General features: G+C 42.0%; 1 protein-coding gene across 2 annotated transcripts; it reads left to right on the top strand.

Moving 5' to 3' along the window:
• The first annotated feature begins 1,574 nt into the window (after positions 1-1,574).
• On the top strand, positions 1,575-14,679 carry RAB9A (RAB9A, member RAS oncogene family). Of its 2 annotated transcripts, none has more exons than XM_006028418.3 (3): positions 1,575-1,697; positions 9,586-9,623; positions 13,468-14,679. In XM_006028418.3, exon 3 carries the CDS (start codon positions 13,502-13,504, stop codon positions 14,105-14,107), a length of 606 nt encoding a protein of 201 aa, XP_006028480.1. In that variant the 5' UTR covers positions 1,575-1,697; positions 9,586-9,623; positions 13,468-13,501; the 3' UTR covers positions 14,108-14,679. The 2 variants fall into 2 exon arrangements, with proteins under 2 accessions (XP_006028480.1, XP_006028481.1); XM_006028419.3 differs by having other exon boundaries at positions 1,578-1,697; positions 9,586-9,618.
• The last annotated feature ends 2,355 nt before the right edge of the window (positions 14,680-17,034 follow it).

The raw sequence follows: 17,034 nt of genomic DNA, 5'->3' as shown, positions 1-17,034 counted from the left end.
AATGCTTTTGGGCAACTGCACACGTGCCGCAAAAAGGGCCAGCTGCAATTGGCTGTGGGGGCTCCGCCTCCTCAGGCAGGGAGGGAGTTGCTGGCAGGAAGGCAGGAGCCCTGCTGCTCTGCAGGAGAAGGCGGAGGTGGGTGGCCTGGTGGGAGGGAGCCATTGCTGCCACCTCTGGTGGAGGGAAGCCCTGTTGCTCCGCGGGAGGAAGCAGAGGTGGGAGGGCTGGGGGGAGGAAGCTGCCGTGCCGGAGGCTGGAGCAGGAGATGGCAGTGGTGGAGGGACTGTTTACATGGGCAGCCCCGAAGGGTGAGCAGGGGGCAGGAGAAGGAGAGGCATGTAAACACTCCCGGAAACACTGTCATTCATGACGGGCAATTAGCTAGTGTGTGTGTGTGTGTGTGTGTGTGTGTGTATATATGTGTGTATATATATATATATAGTGGTGTCTCATTTTAATCATGGAAAATTATGAATTTGGGCTTACTTTTTTAAATCTGAAAATTGGTGATTTTTTTAAGTCAGAGAAAACCAGGATCCCTGCTTATAACCAGAGAGGTGGTTATATTTAACTGGTATTTGTAGTATACAATTTATAATGTGTTTTGGAATCCTTTGGGACAAAAGATATTACATAGTTCTGTTGAAGGGAGACAGGATATGTGTCAATAGTGTTTGATTGTGCAAAGTTATGGGTAGAGGCAGTTGTCAAGAGGGAGCTGTGCAAGCAGCAAGACTCTGCTTTCTGGCTTGGTCTTTGCATAGAGTTAAATCTTGAGGCCCAGTTACTCTCTTGGACCAGTGAGATTCCCATGCTTGTACGTGTGTGTAAAGTTTAGAATAGATCCAGACTCCCTCGTAACCATTTGTGCAGCTTGCAAGGCACTAGACAGTTGTTGCTACTCAGCTTTTGGTGGTGGAGGGTGAGGCAGTAACCTCAGAATGAAATATCTGTAATGGGAAAAGGGGCAACAATACAAGACAAATTCTTAACATGGTTCTTATTTAAGGGTTGTATCTCCAAACTAGCCAGAGACAAAACCAAGAAAGTCATCTAATGTGTTTTGAAAGTAAACACCTCTTATTTAAGGCCTAAATGATCTCTCTCTCCCATCATTAGGATGTCCAATTTGAGTGAACCTGTGTGTGTGTGTGGGGGGGATCTGTGCATGTGTGTGTTTGCCTGTTTCTGTGGGTATCTGTGTGTGTGTGTGTCTGCCTGTAGGTATCTGTGGGTATGTGTGGATGTGTGTTTGTCTGTGGGTATTTGTGTGTGTTTGTCCACGTTTCGTCTGTGTTGTGTGTCTCTGTTGTTTTCTGTGTGTGTGTGTCTGGTGTCTGTAGGTATCAGTACATGTGTGTGTTTGTAGGTATTTGTGTGTGTGTATGTTTATGTCTCGTCTGTGCTGTGTGTCTGTTGTTTTCTCTCTGTCTGTGCGGTGTGTGGTGCCGAGCAACCGGCGAGAGGGCAGGCGCGGGAAGCGCACGGCCCCGCCCCCCCCACTCCGGAGCCCGGCTGTTGGGGCGGGGCCAGGCGGAAGCCCCTCCCCCACCCGGGAGGCGGGGCCGGGCACCGCTCACGTGACCCGAGACCCCGCCTCTCCCCGCCGCCATGTTGCGCCTCCTTCCTCCTCAGCCGGTGGCAGCTGCGCATCGCGGGCCGGTGTTACCGGCGGCCGCTTCCACCTCGCGGGCAGGTAACGGCGGCCCCGTCCCCGCCCCGGACCAAGCCGGCGCCCAAAACCTCCCCCGGCGGCCGGGGCGGCGGCTGCGTGGGCAACTGCAACCGTCCCCCTTCCCCCGCCTGCCGCTGGCGTGACCGGGATCCCGTGACTGCGGGGCCGGTCCCCCACTCACTCCCCGTGTGTGCGTGTGTATGTGTGCGTGTGTGTGTATGGCACTTTCAATTGGGGAAAAATCCCCAAAATTTGCCTTTCACGCTGCCTCCCCTGATTTTTTTCCTTTTTTTTTAAGTCCTTTTCCACGTAGCAGAGACAGGGCTGCGGCCTGACTGAGCAAGGCACCTTGCGTGCGGTTCTTCCCTTGTTTGGCACGGCCAACCTCTCCCTTCTGTGGTTGGGGAAAGCCAGGAGAAACTTTCTGTTTGTGGTGTAGGGTTGCAAGTCCCTGCTGCAGAGACCTTCAGACTCCTGTGGAAGGGCAGTTTGCTTGAGCGGCATTTTGGGTGCCAGGGCAGCAAAGGAGACAGACATAATATCCGATCTTCTGGGAATCGTTCCTTTGGGCAAGTTGAAGGTCGAGCAAGAGCAGAATGCTGTCTTGTTCCTAAAAGGGGGATGTGTTTTGCAGAATAACTTTCAAATTGCCAGATCGGGAGGGGCGATCTGCAAGGTCCCACTCTAGTGGGGCTGTGCTAGGGACTGTGCCACACAACAGGTGCAGAAAAAAGGGGAGTTTTAGAGGGGGCCTGCAGCAGTAGCAGCCCTTGCTGACTTAAATTAAATGAGAGCATGAAGACAAAATACTTCTAGGTTGTAGGCCAGGATGCTGTCATCTTCCTGAGTCTGCAGACAGGGTTAACAACCTCCCTCCTCTCACTCCCCACCCCATTGCAGCCCACAACTTTACCAAATAAGTGTCAGTGTTTTTCAGCATTGAGGCTGCCAACAACCATCCTGACTTGTATAAAACCAGCATCATTTTGGTACAAAGTGTTATTTGAGAGAGGAGCAGGAAAGGCAGCCTTGGAAAAGGAGTTATTGACTAGAGACGTTTATTTTAAACCTTTTTGTAGTATCCAGTGTACTTTTCTGCCAAAACTCTTTTATAAGTCTTTCTCCAGAAGTTGTAAGGATAAATGTACACGGGAGAAAAAATCTTTCAGTGTGGTCTCTGCTAGATCTGTTCATTTTAGTTGTAAGCAGGAACCCTAATCTAAGTTGATATGCCAAGTTTATTTTATTCTCTTTGTTTTATTTTTATTTGTTTTAATGTTATTCCAGTTTTATTTTACTATGCAGTTTATTACTTGAGCTGCATCTGCTCTATAATATTGGGCCTCCTCCAATACAGTGCACCAGTTTTTCTAGACCAGTAAATGCATGTATAGTAGACAGGGTGGATAAAAATCAGCAATTTTTTTTAATAAAAAAATTGATTTTTTAATTTAAATCAGATATTTTGATGTAATCACATTAAAACAATTTTTTTTAAGATGCTTTAAAAAAATAAACCTAAATAAAGGTCGTTTTAATTTAAGATATGTTAAAGCTCAAAGATTACATCATGAGATCTGATGGCCACCTATAAATTTATCAGGGGTGTTCACCAGGATCTGGGGGAATGTTTGTTCACCAGAGCGCCCCAAGGGGTGACACGGTCGAACGGTTATAAACTCCTGCAAGGCTGTTTCAGGCTGGACATATGGAAGAACTTCTTTACTGTCTGAGCCCCCAAGGTCTGGAATGGTCTGCCACCAGAGGTGGTTCAAGCACCTACTTTGAACACCTTCAAAAGAAACGTGGATGTTTTGAACACCTTCAAGAGAAACGTGGATGTTTTTCTATGACCCCTGCTGACTTCCTGCTCCTGGGGCAGGGGGCTGGACTCGATCTTCCGAGGTCCCTTCCAGCCCTAATGTCTATGAAATCTGTGAAGTAGGGATTATAACTTCTTATTACAGTAAAGTCTCTGTTATCTGGCACTAATGGGGAGTGCTGGGTATCTAAAAATGCTGATTACCTGAGGCCAGTGGTTTTCAGGCTCTCACAGAGCGGCAGCTGGGGTGGGGACGCGGGTGGCCGCACACGGAGTGGCTGCAGCACAGGGTGGCAGTGGCAGCAGCCATGTGTGAGCTCCCCAGCCTATGTCTGGCTGGAAATTATAGTTTATAGAGTGTTCCAGTTACTCAAATGCTGGATAACAGGGATTTTACTGTATATACTATTTGAGACAATACTTTCCTTTTTAGAAAAGTTTTAGAAATGGGTCACAACAGGCCATGGACTAATATTAGAGGTCCAATCTCATGGGGTTCCTGAAGGTTCCACTATAGAGTAGTAAAGTGTAAAGAAAACCACTGTACCCAGTGGGACTCAGTGCTCAGTCTAGAAGATCCCATTAAGTATCTCTGTGATGCTTAATTTCAGTTCTCAAACTGTGGATTTGTGTCTCCAGAGATAACATCCTTGTTAACAGCAGTATATGGAGATAAGAGAGAACAGACCTGATTACCTACCCTACCCTATTGTCTCTCCTCAAGCCCTTACCTTTCTCTAAAAGTGTAGAGTTTCAAGAAGTTAAATGAATAAAGGATATCGAACAACAAGAATGCACTTTGAGGATGTCTACACATGCTTTTACACATGCCTAAACGTAATGTGCATTTACCTAATGCATGTTAAAGCGATTTAGGCATGTGTCTGCATGTGTACGCACTAAGGCGTATTAACGCGGTACACAGACTGATTTAGGACAAAAGTTAATCCCAAGTCTGTCAATGTCCACAGCGTTAATGTGCCTTAACACATGTGTAGACATGCTAAGGCACTTTAGCTATCCATGCTTTTGCAGGTATCAAATTTAGGTGCAACTAGCCTAAAATGGCCATTTTAAAGGTGCATTAAGGGTGCCTAGATGTAGACCCTGCACCCTTAATGTGCCTTAATGTCTAATGCTCCTTAAAACGGCACACGTAGATGCAACCTTTTGTAGAAAACAAGGATTAAATTGAGGCTTCCTCACCAGTGATTTAAATCAAATCCACCCTGATAGTAGATGCAATCAGGTGCTATGATGGAGGTCCAGATCATCTCCCATGTGATGAGAAGCTCTCCACAAGAAAGTACAAACTACATGTACAGTAGTATGATAGGGAAGCAGTGGACAAGTATGACATCTGGTGTTGCGGGGGGGACACACGGACTTTTCAGTTTCTAAAGCAGTGGTGGCTAATGTTTTTAATAGGTGTCACAAATTAGGCTTTCACATTTCCCAAGTGCCACTCCAACCTTCCCAATCTGCTGCTCTGCTTTGTGTTGCATTCTGCTTGTCCTCCTCCTGATCCTGCAGTGCCACACAGAGGCTGCTTGTGCCTCTTGTGGCACTTCTACTGTAGGGTGGCTACCTCTGCTTTAGAGACTATAGAGCCAAGTGGCTGGAGGTCCTTAAGCTCATGATAAATGAAGGATACTTACTAAGGTCTGATGTACCACAGAAGACCAAATGCAGTAGGGTAAAGTGTGTCCCAGTTACGAGCAATGGGGATAAGTGACTGAGGGAGTTTGAATTATAGGATTATGACTTTTTTTCCCCCCTTTATTTATTTATTTTTAAATTTATAACACACTTTTAATGTCTTAGGGCAAGTCACTGATCCTTTCTTTGCCTCAGTTTTCTTAGAATATACTCAAGTCTTTCAAATAAAAGGAAAGGCTCCTAGTCAAGTCGTGTGGTGGTGCATCTAAAATGTGAACCATTTAATGCAAGGATGGGCAAAAGTGTTGGCCATGGGCTGGATTGGGCCCATGGTGGACTCCATTTCCCAGCAGCCCCTACTGGCATCACTTCAACTGGCTTCCATGGAGACCCCAGCAGCAGTCGCATAGTGACAGCATGGGGCCAGGCTTCCATGGAGACCAGCCCCAGCAGCACTGGTAGAGCATGTGGCTGGGCAGGGAGCTGCTCCGTGGCCAGGGCAAGGATCTTGCAGCAGTGATGGCGTGGTTCAGAGCCAGGGCAGAGCTGCGATCTGCTGCCTGCATGCCCTGGATAGGGGTGTGCAGGCAGTGGACGGTACCTCTGCCCTGGCTCAGTCACATGCCCTGCCAGCACTGCTGGGGCCAGTCTCCAGGGAAACCCTGGCCTGTGCCTGCTGGGGTGTCCATGGAAACTGGCTGCAGCAATGCAGGCAGGGGCTGTTGGGAAATGAAGTCCGGTTGCTGGCTGGATCCCCCATTTTGCCCACCCCAATTTAACATAACATTTATGGACAGATTTTGTAGGTGTATCCCTTTATATTTTTAGAGTTCCTTAAAATCCTTTGCTTGTTAATACAAAGTTCCTTATAATGTAGTGGTTTAAAATTGTTTGATTGTTCTAAAGTAGAAACATTTAATTGGATGAAAGGTAAATCAATTCCTGTAAAAGCAATTTAGTATGATAAAGTTGTAAATCATCTCATCGCCTCTCCCTTTCCCCACTCTGCCTTTTTGGGAATATGCAGTTTAACAATAAATAAGTGTTTAGAGTCATAAAGGACTAAATATCATCCTTTAGTTTTAGAGGATCACTATGAACCTAACACTTATTCATTTAAGAATTAAAAGTAGTTCTGGATAGTTCCCCTACATCTGGGCTATGTGCCAATATGTATATGTATTTTAAAGTCAGTAAATATTGGTAGAGCAAAAGCTGTGTTAACTTGTACCTTATAAGCCGGCATGTTCTGTTAACCAGCATGCTGGCTTGTATGGGCTTGTAAGGGAAAAGTGAAACTGAAAGTGAAAGTGTCCACCGTGGCACTTCAGGTTTCGTGGAGCCAAGCCCCCACGGCCCAGGGGCATAGTAGCCTGCGCGAGTCCCCCCTCCCTGTCCCACAGAGCCCATGGGAGTGGCAGCGATATGGTGGGAGGGGTGGCAACACCCCAGACATGGCGGGACAGGCGCCTGTTCAGGCCACTCAGTTATCCGGCATATTTTGTTATTTGGCACTCTCCGTTCCCCGTGGGTGCTGGATAACAAAGCTTTTACTGTGTTACATTTTTTCCTTTCTGGAATATCCTCTTTCTCAGTCTGAACACAGGGAACAGACTTTTTCCATCTTACTTCATATCCTTGATAATACTGTATCCTGAAATTCATTAGTGTTCTTAATTGTTATTAAACTTATAAATCTTTGCACGGTTGCAGGACTGAATAAAGGCTTGAATTGTGAATTTCTCTTTTTAAAAATATCGATTTCAATAATATTGCATGTATAGTTGTATAACTGTATACATATTTAGGTATATTTTAAGAATCTTGGAGTTCATGCACCATTTATATGAGGGGTGATTTTGACAAAAAAAGAATCGGAGCCACCTCAGAAAGGTTCTTACTGGATTACTTGCCATTTGACAAAGTTAAAATTCTCAAATAAACATTAAAGGAAAAATGCTTTCTCTTGTGAAGAAAACTCTTATTAGAAGACATGATGGAGTCTGTAGAATTGAGTTTGGCTATAAATAAATTCTTATTTCAGATACTAGTGTAAGTGTATATGATTGGCTTTTCATGTATAGCATGTTCCAAAACTGGCACTTCTTATAGGCTGTTATAATGATCTAAGTATCTAATTTTACTAGATTATATGTTGTGATTTTACTGTACCATAGCCTCATAAGCACCTGTATGTATCTTAAGAGGAACCTGTGGCTTTAATTTCTCTTTGTTCTCATATAACCTTCTGAAAGTGGTAAAAAAAAAAAAAAAAAAAAAAAAAGTTTCACTTCATTATAAATATAAATACATTCTTTCTATACTATTTCTGTGTCCTACTTCTAAATGGCTATTCTGATTTGCTTCCAGAAATCCTACTATAGTGCTTTCCTGCTGAAGCACAAGAGAGATCCCAAAGCAGTTTGGCTAGTAAAGGAATATCAGGGAACTTTTTGTGGACCCATAGTCTTGTAAATTTGATAGCCTTGGATTGATGTGAATTATTGACACTTCTTACTGGAACTGAATTGCTTTGGAGCATGTGCATTGTCTTATAAATTACATGCACAGACACAATATATCATACTACTTATTTCTTTGAAAATCTGTTAAGAGTGCACTAAGTTTTGGGTGCTTAACTTTTTGGCCTTGTGGGCCAGATGTGGAGCATGGCGCATGTCTGGAGGCTGGATTGGACCCTGTGTACAGGGATTGGGCTCCTTGGCACCCAGGCTAGCATACAGGCCGGATAATATGGTGGTGGGTGCTGGATCTGGTTTGTGGGCCAAAAGTTGAACACCCCTGGACTAAGTAGTAGTACAAGTGTCCCTTCATTTCAGGATTCTTAGCTACTCCAAAGCATTAAATGCATTGTTTGATGTAGGGGTGTAGGTTTTAGCCGTGTTGGTCTAAGGACATAGGCAGACAAGGTTCCTTCTTTGATGTATTACTTCTGCACACCTTTTCCACCCCCTACCCCTTTTTTAAACTAGTCCAGCCACCTGTGAAGACTCCTGGTTGAAAGCTGTTGTTTTGGAGTGTGTGCACCCAAAGGTGGTTGTTAGTGGCACAGTTAACTTCAACATGGGTTGAATCTGCACATCACATGATAGCTGATTCAGCTAATGACAGCAAATAAAGTTTGATTCCAAGTCAAAAGTTTAGTCTGGCAGATAGCTGTCTTTTTGTAAACTTTGGCAGTTTTTGGCTATGAGGCTAGTTCCTTCTGTGATCAGATAGATTACAGAAACACTGGCAGCTTGTACTAGCCTGTTTACATTCATCTACCAGAACCATGGTTCTCAGCCTTTTTATCTAGTGGGCTAGATGAGCAGTGCCCAGTCCCTCCACAGGCTAGATCCAGCTAGTGGACTCAATCAGGCCAGTGTGGTGAGGCCCCATCCAGCTGCAAGGAGTGGGGTGGGGGCAGTTCAGCCCCCTTGTGGGGGAAGGGGGCTTGCCCCAGCCCTGTGAGAAGAAAGGGACATGGCCTGGCCCCAACCTGGCTGGGTTGGAAGAAACGTGTGGCCCAGATCCATTGGGGGGGGGCGTGGCCTGGTTTCCAATCTGACTTTGTGGTGGGAGGATCATGGCTTGGCTAGGACACATTGCCTAGTGCTTGGGATTTTGGTGGGGGGGAGATGGTGGTATTAACTGCCCTTGCTCCCCTGCTGACAAATTTCCCAACCCTTGGGGAGCCCATGGGTAGGATTCCAAGGTCAGGAGGCAACATTTGGCCCGAAGGGAGGAGGTTAAGAAGCTCTAGTACAGTGGTGCTCGACTTGTGAATCTTACTTGCCTTTCATCTTACTTAAGAGGCAACTGCGCTACTTTCAAGTTTTAGTTCTCTTAAAGCAGGGGTGGGCAGTTGTTAAGCATCCCCCAGCCAAAATAAGGTTTGGTGAGGAATCGAGGGCTGCAAGGGTAGTCCCACCCCCCTAACCCCTGACCCTTGCCACTGCGAGACTCTCCCCTTGTCCAGGAAGTACTCCTTTTAGGGGTTGGGATTTGCTTGTATGTTGTGTGGAAGGAGGTGGCTGGGGCATGTGTGTGGGGTGTAGTTATGGTGCAGGGGCAGTGTGTGTGGGTGTAGGAGGGGTGTATGTGTGGGTGGGGTGAGTTTGGGGTGTATACGTGTGGAATGTGGGGGAAAAGACTTTAAATGTCAGTGTGGGACTATTGGATGTGTGTGAGTTTGAGGGGGTGGGGTGTGTGAGGATGTGGGTGCATGTGGTGGGGTGGGTGTGGTTGAGGTGTGGGAAGGGTTGGGTATGTCGTTAACCTGCCTTTAACCAATTGGTATGAAGTGAGCTACAGTTGAGATCTACAGTCTCTTGACAAATTTGAAAAGATGGGTCTGCTACTTTTTAAAATGGGTTTAAATTTTTTTTTCCATATAGGAAATTGAAATATTTTTTTCATTGGCAGATGCTGAATGATGATTTAAACTGAACAATTAAGGTAAAGTAAGTATCTTTTTGATGTAGAAAATGTTGATTTCTCTTTGTGTATGCTGCTATATCAGGTATTTATCTATATTTTAAATATGAACAGAATATCACATGTTAAACAGGGTAGAGTAGTTAAAATCTAATATTTTTATATTGTGGGGTTCTTTATTGATTTTAACATTGGCTCTAAAATTGGAACACTCAATATTGCAACTTTTCAATTTTATCTAATAAATTTAAGAGGATGCATTATTTTGGGAGGTTTTACATATTTATCTCTCTTTATAACATTTGTGTGACTAAAACCAGAATATTGAAAATAAATCCCTCTAAAGATCCTGTAAAGACTTAAGGTTCTTCTTACTTCTAATCACATGGTTGTGAACGCTTAAATGTGTATGTAGACATGTTTGGGTCTACAATTTTAGTAAGCTTTTGTTAGTGATTACATTTTTGTTGCAAAAAAAACTCCCCCAAAAACCAGAAAGCTTGCTTAAGTAACTTGAAAGCACTGTAGACTTTAAACCAAGCTGTGTGTGAAAAATACCTACAATAACTTCAGTAATGTTTCTAATTCCATATTTAATCTCCTAGGGTACTTTTTACACATGTTCCAGGGAGGCGGGGAGGCAAACACCTCTGCATCTGTTGTATCAGTATCTCTGTGCTCAAAAATGGCAGCAGCAGTGCTTGAACTAAAGCTTCTTTGACAAGCTTTAGTCCAAGCACCCCATAGCCTGTTTTAAGCATAGGGATGCTGATGCACAAGATGTAGGAGGCTGCTGGAGTGTGGCAATTACCATGTTCCGGCAGACTCAATTAATCTGCCTCCATGCTTATGTACAGATACCCCTAAATGATTTGGGCACTGTGTTTTTTTGTTTTTGTTTTTTGGGTTTTTTTTAAAGAAAAAATAAGTAACATGTAACTCTTGTTGCATACCCTGATGGAAGAGAATAGTTTTATTGAACCATTTTCACTTTTCACTTCCGGAAGATGAGCATGTTTAACCAGGTTGTGCTGGTTGCAAATAATAGCATGAGTTGTTTGCTTATCAGTTTTGTATTTGGGTTGTCCTTGCATTAAGGATGTTAGAGACCCTGAACTTGTTCTTCTCTGCAGAGATAAGCATTCCAAGTTACTACACTCAACTGGAGAGAAAAATCAATGTACAAACTGAAGTTTGGTTAAATTACCCTACTTAAATTTTTTTTTTTTTAATAAGCATGGCAAAAACTATCTAAACTAGCTAATTAAAAAACATATAGTATAGGCTTTGATTCAGCAAAGACTTCAGAGCATACATGAGTGAGCTGTCCAGTAGACTTCAGTAAGACTATTTATGTCCATACAGTGACTCTTCTGCTTAAACATCTTTACAGGATCATGGTTATGGTTAGGTACTTATCCAGGTTGTAGTTTTGTGAAAGAAAATTGTTTATTCTACTACCAATGTGTTGCTTACCAAAGTGTTTTAATTTAAGAGTAGACTTACCTTTAAAGTATTGCTTCTAAGTGAAAAGATTGAATAAATTTATCAGTTGCTCATCAAATTCTGTCCAGAAAAGGCTGTCTTTTCTCTCTTGCTAGAAACCTTTCTACCTTAAGGCTCCTAATTAAGTTAAAACGTCTGGGGTTTTTTTCATGTTTATTGTAAACGAGGTCCTAAGACCAAGCCTTGTGCATGCTATGAAGAAGCTCAAGATAGAAGGAACAAGAACATTCCTGAAATTACAGGATTCTGGTGTGGGCCTGAATTATACCTTGAGGTACACTGTTAGATACCAGCTTATATTGGACCTTGATTCTGTACAGTTGTCTGCCAGTTGATACAGCCAGCCAGAACTGGGGATTTCAGTATTTTTAGAAGAGAATACCCTCATGGCCATGTAACTCTTCTAGAATGAGGCTTATTTGGTCTGAACTGCTTTGACCTTTACTAATTGTCATACAGATGAAGAGTAGTTATGCTGGTATAGAAATTGTAGGGTTGAGTGGCTAGGATTGCTGATTAAAATGTAATTTAACTTATTAAAATTGCAAAAAAAATGTATAGTTCAGTTTAATGATGACATGAAATGTACTAAAGAACATGTGTGTGTGCAACTAAATTATACACACAGCCTTTCTACCACCATTGGTACAAAATGGCGAGAGAACTTGATAAAATTGTTAATGTAGTCATTGCCTATATTTTGACTCTAGTTAAATATTTATGTTTTAAATGTTATTAACGAAGTGGAACAATAAGGTAGGAATAGCAAAATATAAATACTGACAATGTATAGAATGACATTGGTTTAAGAGAAGTATTTTATTGCTGGCTCACATTTGATAAGTTTAACTGAAATTATAAAATAGAGCAGAACAGACATGATTGCACATTCTTTATTTCTACAGCTTTCACTGTTTTTGACAAATTATAATGATAATTTTTATTCTTTTAAAATTAATTGTGGTACTAAAGTGACCAATATTGTGAAGGCAGTTACTATTAAGGGAACTAAAAACCTCCTTTCCCTTCCCACTTTTAATGCATATCCACTGAAAAAAGAATTAGTGAGAATTGTCCTAGAAAATCAGTACAATAAGAGCCTAAGATAAGCTCTTCAAACTTACCCAACAAGTGCCAGAGTATCTTCCAGTATAGGGGGTACTGTATTTCAAGAATGAGGCAGACAAGTTGGAAGGAGTTCAGAAGAGAGAAACAAAAATGACTAGAGGTCTAGAAAGTGACACAGAAAAGATGGAAGAATTGTAATCGTTTAATCTGGAAAAAAATTAAGGCTTGATAAAACAGGCATAAAATAAATGCTTACAATCTTTTGTATGCTATAGGGGACAGGATAAGAAGTAATGGGCTTAAATTGTAAGAAAGGAGTTTTAGGTTAGATGTTGGAAAGTTGTTTGGTTTTTTTTTCTCTGAGAGTGGTTTAGCACCAGAACAGACTACCAAGAGACATTGGGGAATTTCCATCATTGAAAACCATTTGTCTGAGATGGTTCAGATATGAAATATTCTGCCTTGAGCAAAGAGTTGGACTAAATGACCTTTTGAAGTCTCTGCAACGCTTCGCTGCAAGTGCAATATGGGGGAAAACAAGGCTTCCTCTTAGAATTGAGCACAGACTGTTCCAGCTGGGAGCTCGGGAGCAGTGGTATCCTGGTCTAATCTAGATGCAGGGGGAGCTCCAAAACTGCTCCTGACTCATGCAGTGGGAAGGTTGTGCAAGGAGCCTGGCTTGGCCAGGGATGGTAGTAGCATACAGGTTCCTCCTTCCAGTGCCTGCTTCCTGCTCAGACCCCCTGCCCTTACCTCATCTCCCAAGATGGTTGAGAGCAGGCACTGGAAGGAAGAACTGCTATCCTCATTTGATGCAGATGTGGGGGAGGGAGCCCCAGAGCTGCTCCTGACCTATGCTGCAGAGAGCAGCTATGCGGGGAGCCCAGCTCAGCCAGGGACAGCAGTATGCAGATTCTTCCACTGTTTCCAGCCAGTGGGGGAGATTTGGGTGGAAGGGAAGGAGGAACCTGCATACTCCTGCTGGTGTCCCTGGCTAAATTGGGCTTCACACACTGTGGGGAGGACCTGCTCTGAAACTTCCTCTGCACCTGGATCAGTGTCAGCAGAGGCAAGCACATGGGGAGAAGGCTGCCTACCCCACTGCCACTAATTTTCCTGCAACAGTGGTGGCGGGGATGAATTAAAGATAATCCAACAGTAATTAGATTCTGTATATAGAAATTTATAATTTTCCATGTATAGCACTTAATTATGGAGAGTTGTTTTTAATTTTGAAGTAGTTTTCGACTCAGGTAAATATATTGTTTCTAAACCAAGTCTGTATTTATTTTACAGGATTCAGAAGTGGAAAAGATCTGTTTTCATAACAATGGCAGCGAAATCGTCTCTCCTTAAAGTAATTCTCCTAGGAGATGGTGGAGTTGGGAAGAGTTCACTTATGAACAGATATGTCACTAACAAGTTTGATACACAGCTGTTCCACACAATAGGTGTGGAATTCTTAAATAAAGATTTGGAGGTGGATGGACACTTTGTTACAATGCAGATTTGGGATACAGCAGGTCAGGAACGGTTCAGGAGCTTGCGGACTCCCTTCTATCGAGGTTCTGACTGTTGCCTCCTTACTTTCAGCGTAGATGACTCTCAAAGCTTTCAAAACTTGGGCAACTGGAAGAAAGAATTCATTTACTATGCAGATGTCAAAGAACCAGAAAGTTTTCCTTTTGTGATATTGGGTAACAAAATCGACATAAATGAAAGGCAAGTGTCAACAGAAGAAGCCCAGGCCTGGTGCAGGAACAACGGCAACCATCCCTATTTTGAAACCAGTGCAAAAGATGCCACTAATGTTGCAGCAGCCTTTGAGGAAGCTGTTCGAAGAGTTCTTGCTACTGAAGATAGATCAGATCACTTGATTCACGCAGATACAATAAACCTTCACCGGAAGCCCAAGCCCAGTTCATCTTGCTGTTGACTGTTAAATGCTTTTTTGCCAATGTAGTCCTGACTAAAAAAAATGGGGTTCAGGGATAGATCAAATAATGAAAAATGGGTTCTACTTTAATATTATTAAATATATATACTGCTGCTTTCTTGGGCGATGTGGGGTAGAGAAAGAGCTTCCATTCAGTGAATGACTTAATGAATTCATGGCATCTTTTCTCCAGGAAAGTGTCTACTAAAAATGTTCATTTAACATAAATATGTAATTTGCAAAAGTAATAAATCAAATGATAAATACTTCAAATGAAATTATTAAAACTTGAAAGTTCTAAAAGCACTACTTCAGGAAACTTTTTCTTGAATTCAAATGCAAAGAAACATTTATACATCCATATATTTTTATGAAATTAGCATTCCATTTTTGGTTCACTAAAATCCATTTTGTAACAAAAGAATACTAGATATTAATAACTTCAGTCTCAATGCATTCCTTTTGAGTGGTACTTCATCTGTAATGTGATTTTTTTTTTCTTCTTTTAATTATAAGTTTAAAATATAAATCGGGTTTTCTGCTATTAATTACCTAGTGTCACTAAAAATACTGTAGATTTCAAGGGAGAAAATAAATCTCCTGTATCCTTAATGCCTGTGTTTTCCCTTCATCTAGTTTACTGAAGCTTTCTTTAATTTTCCTAATAGGATATTTCAAAATAACATTAGTTTCATACAACTAATGACTAGATCTCGCTGCCTCATTTGTGCTGGGAAACAGACTTCCTCCCGATGGTCCGCAGAAGGTCTGCTGAACTGGTATTGAAAAGCATTTCAGGGACAATGGTAACAATCCCTATTTTGAAACCAGTGTTTTGGCCAGGCTAAAGCAGTAAAGCATGTAATTTAGCACTGTCAAATAGTTTCACCCTATCCCTATAAGCAGTTTAATGACTTCTCTTAACAGAAGTTTAATGACAAATTACAACATATATTGGGTACTTCTGGTGTATTGTTTAAACCGTTCAAGAATTCCAAGTCTTTCTTTCCTATGTTTGAGATTGGACCACTGATCTAGATACTTTTCAGCCTGTGACTGATGTGATAAATATCTTTACACTAAAGAGGTATAGAGTCCATCCAAGAAGCTAATGACTCCAAAGAGGTTCCTCTGTAGCCTTGGCATAAATGGATAAGTCTTAGTTGCATCTGTTCTTAAAGTGGTTGGATTTGGTTCCAGAAGGACATGGTTGGGGTTTAACTTACTTCACCATTAAGATGAAATGGAGAAGAGATGAGTATTTCTTTGTTTCAATTTAAGGAATGTTTCCTTAAGTGAAATGAAGGGTAAAATGAATTGTCATTTTAATTCCATTTTAAGGCTGTTTGCAAGACAAATTCTTTGGTTAGTTGCACATTCTCTGTAGCAATGCTATTAAAATAGCAGAACTTGTGTGTCATTCAGCTGCAATTAAATTAGAATATATGACTGCGTAAAGTTCTTGAAAAGCAATTGTTCTAAAACATTTATGCAGGAATGGCTCTGTCATTATATAGACTGCCTGATTTTGGGGGGGGGGCTTTTTTTTTCCAGCTGTTATTTTGACATGGTTGCTACTGTAACATGGGTATGCTTTTCCCATTTTGTAAGCTAAGCAGTAAAATGTAACCAATGACTTGGCACCTTTGTGTTGAAGCCAAATGTAGGACATGCAAATGTGCACCAGAGTGCAACTACTTCCTGTGGAACCACTAACTTGTGTTTTTTGAAGCTGAATAACTGAAATCTAAATTGCTCAATTTTTTTTGTATCTTATGGGTGTAAGTGCTTAAGAGTCAAAACTGTACCTGTAATACTTAACTGTTTCTTGAACCAATGTGTTAAGTTTTAATCCTTTTGTGATTTGCATGATCTAGAAGTACACAGCATAGCAGACCTGTATGTTGTAATGCCATCTCCTTACTTCATGTGTCAGCAGAAACCTGTTTAAAATAGCACAAGTTCTTACACCTTATTCATTAGAACTAATGAGTCCAGCTCCCCTGTCTTCTGGTCCTATATGTACAGTAACAGAACTACTTGCTTTATTTTCAGTTAGGACTGTTAGGGGATTTAACTGATTTAGGGCATAATTTAGGTTGCAGTACCTTCTTTCTTACTCATAATAAATGAGGAAGGAAGAAGCAAGGTTGGCTGCTGAAGCCCAGCATAAAACTCCTGTGGTGATAGTTTTTTAAAAAACGAGACACTTATAATGTCAGTGAAACACATTAAGGAAAACCCCACAGTGACAGTAAGTCATATAGAGTGAAATTGTACTTTTAATTCCTACAACATGTATTTTCCTTACCCTTTCTGAAGCAGTAGGAAAAACACTAGCAGCATTCAATTGTCCCTAGGTAGGCTGGCAAGTTCATGCATTAAGAATGGGTTGACTGTCTAGCTCAGTGATTCTTAACCAGGGTAATAAGAGATCCTTTCAAGGGTGCCACATGAAGTAGGATGAGATAAACATTTAAGAGCATGCTCAAGCTCTTCCTGCCTGGTGGTTCCTTTTTCCTCGGTGCCTAGCCACTCTGGAAGGAGACAAACAGTGTAGTAAATTTAGTTGTTGAAATGGGGTGCAGCTCAGTTCACAAAAGTTATGGAGGGGTGCCTTGCATCTAAAAGGGTTGAGGACCACTGGCTTTAGTACCCTTGTCAGACCAGTTTTAATAACAGGAATGGGATATAAAACTATCCACTCTTCTAGCAGTATTCGCACAGATAATGCAGCCTTCTAGGAAATTTGCATACAAGTCTCTCTCTCATTTGTGGCTGCTTTTGTCCATTTATTTTCTTGTGTGGTGTCTTCCTGTAGAACTTCCCATTTCAGGCTATGTAAGAATACACAATGTATTAGAAAGAGCAAGGAATGCTTTGGGTTTTTTTTTTAATGTCAGTAGATCTAGCACAATGGGGCCCTA

Source organism: Alligator sinensis, unplaced genomic scaffold, assembly GCF_000455745.1.
Source record: "Alligator sinensis unplaced genomic scaffold, ASM45574v1 scaffold1192_2, whole genome shotgun sequence".
Lineage (NCBI taxonomy): Eukaryota > Metazoa > Chordata > Crocodylia > Alligatoridae > Alligator > Alligator sinensis.
Note: the sequence above shows the minus strand (reverse complement) of the source record. Positions and strands in the feature narration are given on the sequence as shown.